Source organism: Poecilia formosa, unplaced genomic scaffold, assembly GCF_000485575.1.
Source record: "Poecilia formosa unplaced genomic scaffold, Poecilia_formosa-5.1.2 Scaffold606, whole genome shotgun sequence".
NCBI classification, from domain to species: Eukaryota; Metazoa; Chordata; class Actinopteri; order Cyprinodontiformes; family Poeciliidae; genus Poecilia; species Poecilia formosa.
The window spans coordinates 6,174-13,463 of NW_006800545.1; the positions used below are offsets into that span (position 1 = coordinate 6,174).

The 7,290-nt window shown below is 36.2% G+C and overlaps 1 protein-coding gene across 6 annotated transcripts in view; it reads left to right on the forward strand.

The window, feature by feature from the left end:
• The first annotated feature begins 213 nt into the window (after positions 1 to 213).
• Positions 214 to 7,290, forward strand: part of LOC103130100 (protein NLRC3-like) — a 36,029-nt gene continuing 28,952 nt past the window's right edge. For 4 of the 6 annotated variants that reach the window (XM_016665655.1, XM_016665654.1, XM_016665653.1 and 1 more), the window contains exons 1-6: positions 214 to 281; positions 2,054 to 2,178; positions 2,635 to 2,736; positions 3,199 to 3,288; positions 4,726 to 4,821; positions 5,205 to 5,283. In XM_016665655.1, the coding sequence (XP_016521141.1) occupies positions 2,090 to 2,178; positions 2,635 to 2,736; positions 3,199 to 3,288; positions 4,726 to 4,821; positions 5,205 to 5,283 (456 nt within the window). In that variant the 5' untranslated portion in view covers positions 214 to 281; positions 2,054 to 2,089. Of the gene's footprint in view, positions 282 to 2,053; positions 2,179 to 2,634; positions 2,737 to 3,198; positions 3,289 to 4,725; positions 4,822 to 5,204; positions 5,284 to 7,290 lie in introns of those variants that run through there. The other 2 variants (XM_016665656.1, XM_016665657.1) reach the window with 2 other exon arrangements.

A 7,290-nucleotide genomic window follows, 5' to 3' on the forward strand; every position in this document is an offset into this window, starting at 1 on the left:
AAATAATTGATGTTCTGATCAGTTACTCAGAACTTGAGTAGACTTTCTTACATTTTTGCTTTTACTTGAGTCATTTTTTTTGAAAACTACTTTTTACATTTACTTGGGTCAAAGTATGTTGAAGCAGTACCACTCTATCCTCTTCTGATTAGATGTAATTTATTTAAAGCTGCAGATACTGATCAGTGAACGCCCTCTTCCTCTGAAAAAAAAAACTACTTTCACTTTCACTGGAATGTGACGCAGAAAGAAAGCTCTATAAAGATCTTCTGAAAGTTCAGGTAAGGCATCGTTTTTTTCCTCTTTGACTCGGTAGAATCAGGTGTAGGAAGGTTGTTTTCAGCGGAACCAGCAGACAGAACCAGCTAAACGTCATGGCTCTGCTTGGGGTATAGAGAGAAACCCGCAGCAGGGCCCGCGCGATGTTATTGCTCCCGTACTCTTTGTATGTGGGTGTGTGTAGCTCATGCTGCGTTAAAGTACTTTATTCTACATTTATGCAGCTTTATTTGAATTCTGAATCGTTATTAGCTTCCCTTAATCAGAAAACTTTAAACAAAAATATTTTATCCTTATGCTGCAGTGATTATTCAGAATTTTAATATAATGCTGTTGAAGTGGTATCTTCATGAGAAACACGGCTACACGTTGCAGCTTCGTTGGTTTCCCCCGCCTGTTCAGCATTTAAAACTGATTTCAATATTTAATAATTTTGTATTAATATTAGATGTAGGAAGTGGTTTTAGAAGTTAAATTGCACTACAAAAATATGTTAAAGAGATGAATTGCCTTTAGTTGTGATCGCCTGACCCGCCGTTTCTGTCTACCGTAAATGTCGGCTTAGAGGCGCACTGAGTTTATTATCTGAACTGGGACAAAACTTTGGTTCTGATTCAGATGATCACAGCTGAATTTCAGTGGACGCAGCTAATTTTTCCGTGGGTTTTGTTGGTTGGGATCTGGTCATTTCAAGACAGATTTAAGGGCGTTTTTAAAGGTTTAGAAATAAAGAAACTCAGTGTCAGTGTTTCTTTTTTTTAAATTTCGGGATAAATTTATTACAAAATCCTAAAGACATTTGGACGAAGTTCTTATTACTGTTATGTTGAAAAAAAAATCAACAAACAGGTATACGTTTTACTTAATTATTTCTTTAAAATACAATATTTATTTATGTTCTATTTATTTATTTTTTTCAGTGAGCTATACAACACACGAAAGGGATTAATAAATTAGTTCCAGCATTAACCCAAGCTTGATAAATAGATCACTGTAAAGCTTTTTGATTTTGTTAAAAAATAAACATGTATTTTTTCTGTCTTAAAATGAACATTCAGTTGTCACCTTATTTATCTCCATATTTCACTGCAATAAGAAGCTACATTAAAGAATTACCAAACCAATAGCGGTAACACTTTATTTGAAAGGGTGTGAATAAGACTGACATAACTCCTGTCATGAACATAAAAAAGTCTTTATGAATGTTTATATCAGTTGTCATGAAGTGTCATTTGGTAAATAATGACACTTTTAATGCAAAGTTGCTCTAAAAGTTGCATTAAAAGTCCATTAAAAGTGCCAACTTTGCATGATTTTGTAAATAATGATAATTTAATGCAAAGTTGGCACTTTTAATGGACTTTTAATGCAACTTTTAGAGCAACTTTGCATTAAAAGTGTCATTATTTACCGAATCACACTTCACAATAACTGTCATAAAGACTCCTTCATGTTCATAACAGGTGTTATGTCATGTTTATGACAGTGTCATGTCAGTCTTATGCACATCCCTTCAAATAAAGTGTTACCCAGATAGCTGTTACATGAGTAGCATGAAATGGTGCATTAACTTAACAGAAACCAGAATAATAAAGATTATGCTTATGTTTTGTGAGGATTGTTTTCAAAACAGAAAGTTATTTCAGCAGGAAGAGCAAATTGAAAGTAGGTCCGGATTTGTAATCTGAATGTGTTTTTTGTTTTGGGTTTAGTAGCATAGTGGAAACAGGCTTCTTTGTGTCCTCCATGAAAAGCATCTGTGTTTCCTGCTCAGTTGAAGGTAGAAGTGAGCTGATCTACACAGAGCAGCATGGACCAGGGTGAGGACAGAGAAGACAAAAAGGACAAAGTTGCTCCTTCTAAAACTCATCAGGATGGAGAGCAGAGCAAAGTTCAGAGGTGACATCACTGCCTCTAACTGTCCAGGGGCCTCATGTAGAAACGCTGAGCTTGCACATAAAATCTGCACCACACACATAACTCGGCTAGTACAAAAATGAAAGTGTGCTGTAATGCACAATTTTTTATTACTTAGCAACTACAGAGCATCAAAACTAAATACACTGGAATCTGACTCCATTCATTGTTACTTAATCCAGATGTTTATATGATTTTAATATCTTATGTAAATGATGAAACTGAACCACATTTACTGTCATAAAATAATGTAACAAACTTTAGAAAATAATGGGAAAACCTCAGTTAGATGCAGTAAATTTCCTCTATTTTTGTCCCCTTTTTTCTTTATATGTGCAAACTCTCGGTATGAAAGCTGCATGTTTATATATGAAGCCCCTGGACTCTTCTCCATGTCAGAGCTCAGCTCACACATCAACTAACTAACTTTAATCATAGGAAACGACCAGAACCAGAACCAGAACCAGAACCCAGCTGTGTGTCTTTTAAAAGTGATGCTTCAATGGACATGGGCATCGATCTTAAGTCATCAGCAAAATGGTGAGCTATACCTGTCCCCCCAATATATTTCATTCTGTAATCTCAATATTCTCTGATTTGACTATAATGAATTAAGATTATAGTTGCATATCAGTAATATGACATATAAAACAAACATGGACTCAAATGATAAATATTAATTTACAGTCTGTAAAACAAGAAAAAAACTTTTATTTCAGGATAATGTAAAATATAATATTGTGATGTTTTTTGTAAAACATCTTCAGCTTTATGTAATTCTTGATACTAAAAGGAAAAATGATATGATACATGCATTATGTTGTATGCTTTAACATATTTTAGAAAAGATTAAAGAAAAATAAAATATGTTTCTCAATTGAGAGGAAAGTTGGGTTGTTAATCCTACAAAGATCCTTGTTGGGCCTTTTTGTTCTCCTCTGGGTCCCTGGACTCTTCTCTTAGAGCTCAGCTCACACATCAACTAAAAATCTTTGTTCATAGGAAACGACCAGAACCAGAACCCAGCTGTGTGTCTTTTAAAAGTGATGCTTCAATGGACATGGGCATCGATCTTAAGTCATCAGCAAAAAGGTGAGCTATACCTGTTCCCCCCAATCTGTTTCATTCTGTAATATCACTATTCTCTGATTTGATTGGAATATAATACATTAAAATTATAGTGGTATGTCAGTAATGGGACGTACAGCTCTGGAAAAAAGAATAACAGACCACTAAAAATGATCAGTTTCTCTGATGTAACTTTTTATAGGTATATGGTTGAGTAAAATGAACATTATTTTATTCTATAAACTACTGACAACATGTCTCTGAAATTCCAAATGAAAATTTAGTATTTATTTGCAGAAAATGAGAAATGGTCAAAAACAAGCAGCGTTTTCATACAAAGAAAAGTTCATTTTCATTTAGAAACAATAATACTGATGTTTGAACACAGGAAGAGTTCATAAATTAACTCTTCCTGTGGAATAACCATGAGGTTTTCAATGGGGCTCAGTACAGTGGTGTCTTCAATTTTTCCAGAGCTGAATGAAACAAAGATGGAGTTAAATGATAAATATTAATTTCCAAAGTCATCAAAAAGCATTTTTAACAGGATATATAAAATGTAATATTGTGATGGTTTATAAAACATCCTCAGCTTCATGTAGTTCCTGATACTCGAAAGAGTTTTAATGGGTTTTAGAAAAGATTCAAGAAAAATAAAAAAATGTTTCTCTAATGAGAGGAAAGTTGGGTTGTTAATCCTACAAAGATCCTTGCTGGGCCTTTTTGTTCTCCTCTGGCTCCCTATTCTCCCTGTTATTTTTGCTCTTCATTTTTATTAAATCGTCAAATCTATTCAGCGTCTCCGCCTTGCTGCATTTGGGTCCTAAATCAACACAGCCTCATCATGATGATCAGAGACTCTTGCTTTTCATTAGATTTCTGGTGACGTAATGTTAGTGAAGGTAAAAGAGCGAAACAAAACTTTTAAAGAGACAGTTTCATTTGATTACATTTCTATGTAATATGCAGAAAGAATTAAGCTAAATTTTATATTGTTTGTAGCATATTCAGGTTGTGCGTTGTTTTTTAAGTAACTGTTATTATTAAAAAATAAGTAATTGATTTTAAAATATTCAGTAAAGTAACTGGATTGGCACAACTGAGTAAGTTCAAATGTGTGAAGGTGTTTCTGCTTTGAAAATGTGGCAACAATAAACAATAAGCCATGAAGCAACAAAATTCCATTCAGTGTTATTTAACCCCAATGATTTTATGATTTGAATCTTTCATTGCTTAAACATAAATGATGAAACTGAACCACATTTAGCCTCATAAAATAATGTAACACACGTTAGAAAACAATGGAAAACCTCAGTTAGATGCAGCAAATTTCCTTTAATTTTGTCACATTTTCTTGTAAATGTGCAAACCTTCAGTATGAAAGCTGCATGTTTATTTATGAAGCCCCTGGACTCTTCTCCATGTCAGAGCACAGCTCACACATCAACTAACTGTTCATAGGAAACCACCAGAACCAAGACCAGAACCCAGCTGTGTGTCTTTTAAAAGTGATGCTTCAATGGACATTGGCATCGATCTTAAGTCATCAGCAAAAAGGTGAGCTATACCTGTCCCCCCAATATATTTCATTCTGTAATCTCAATATTCTTTGATTTGATTATAATACATTAAGATTATAGTTGTATGCCAGTGATGTGATACATGAAACAAAGATGGCATCAAATAATACATATTAATTTAATGTAAAAACCTTTTATTTCAGGATATATAAAATTTAATATGCAAATGTTTTGTAAAACGTCTTCAACTTTATGTACGTAATTACTGATACTGGATAGAAGAAATTTCATCATTTAAGTATTATTTTGTACTTTTTAATATATTTTATAAAAACAATAAAGAAAAATAATATATGTTTACTGTATTTCACCCAAAGAGTTTCTGGTCATTTATGATGGTTATTCCTGGTTCCTCCACAGAGTGGACCAGCAGAGCTCAGAGGTTCCCACTGGTCCGTCTGTCCAGCAGCTCCAAACAGAGCTGGACTCCATATTTATGGTCTGTACATCAACTCCGTTCAGTCTTAGAAGATCAACAGGGTGTTCAGTCTGCCTACATGGACCTGGTTGTTGTCTTCAGTCTAATATATTCTTTATTTTTTTTTATTCATCTGCAGCTGCTGGAGGACAACATCGTCAACTTTGTGAAGAATGAGCTGAAAAAGATGCACACAGCTCTGAGTTCAGATGACCCAGAAAAAGTAGAGAGTCAAGAGGTTGATGAAAAGGAGGATGAAGAGCAGAGGAGAAACAACAAAGACGCATTAGTGAAGATCACCCTGAACTTCCTGAGGAGGATGAAGCAGGAGGAGCTGGCTGATCGTCTGCAGAGCAGTAAGAGGATTTCTACCACACATAAATCTGCAGCATGTTATAATCACCTGAGAAGGATGTGCTCATTAAATCCTAATTATTATTTTAAGTCAAAATCCAGAGCACACAGCTGGGTCCTCTGGAAGATGTTGGCTGACCTCATAGAGTTGTGATAAATTCATGGAATTGTCTTGGCTCAGTGGACATCCTCAGAATATGAACGTCAACCTCTAAATACTATGAACAGAGGAAATGTGTTTGGTTTGCAGTGGTCTCCATGTGCTAGCAGTGAAACTTGATGTGTTGATCTTGCCTCATATCTGTTGTTGACGTTTGAAGGCAAGGCTTCCCGCCGGGGTTCTGTTGAAGTGCAGTGAATCTGTTTTTCAGTGGGATTCCCATGAAATGTTACAGCTTGAGCTGGTTGCTTTGTCGCTTTGTCCTTGGAAGTGGAGTCGGTGGAATTGTTTTGGTACCAACTGCTTGTTTATTTCTTTGGTGTGGCAGGTGTTGAAGTTGAATGTGAGTTTTGGCTCAGAGCTGGTCACGCTGATTTGTCTAAGTGAGGGTTTCTCCCTGTTAGTCGTCTAACAGGAAAAAAAGAAGAATTTTATTTTTTCCCCATATCTAACCTAAATCCTCTTGCTGATATCACAACTTGACAAAATCACCTTCACTATTTCAACTGAAACCATTTCTAGGCATATAGGACAGAAAATAAGACTAACTTTTTCCAATTTTAGGTCAGTTAGGGTTAAAAAAAATTACTTCTATGTAAAAACATCTGGTTTTAGCTGTAAATAAAATGAACCAAATTAAAAATGTAGAAATAACATTAATGATCTTATCTTTTGTCCCTATAGAGCTGCTTCCTTCTGCTTGTCAACAAAATCTTAAATCCTCCCTGAAGAAGAAGTTCCAGTGTGTGTTTGAGGGAATCGCTAAAGCAGGAAGTCCAGCCCTCCTGAACCAGATCTACACAGAGCTCTACATCACAGAGGGAGGGACTGGAGAGGTCAATGATGAACATGAGGTCAGACAGATTGAAACTGCAAACAGGAAACCACACAGACCAGAAACAACAATCAGACAAGAAGACATCTTTAAAGTCCCACATGGAAGAGATCAACCAATCAGAACAGTGATGACCATGGGAGTGGCTGGCATTGGGAAAACAGTCTTAACACAGAAATTCACTCTGGACTGGGCTGAAGGCAAAACCAACCAGAACATCCAGTTCATATTTCCATTCACTTTCAGAGAGCTGAATGTGCTGAAAGAGAAAAAGTTCAGCTTGGTGGAACTGATTCATCACTTCTTTACTGAAACCAAAGGAATCAGTAACTTTGAACAGTTCCAGGTTCTGTTCATCTTTGACGGTCTGGATGAGAGTCGACTTCCTCTGGACTTTGATGATAATCTGATCCTGACTGATGCTACAGAGTCCAGCTCAGTGGATGTTCTGCTGACAAACCTCATCAGGGGGAAACTGCTTCCCTCTGCTCTCCTCTGGATAACCACACGACCTGCAGCAGCCAATCAGATCCCTGCTGAGTGCGTTGGCATGGTAACAGAGGTCAGAGGGTTCAATGACCCCCAGAAGGAGGAGTACTGCAGGAAGGGATTAAGAGGTGATGAAGAGAAGGCCAGCAGGATCATCTCCCTCATCCGGAAATCAAAAAGTCTCCACATC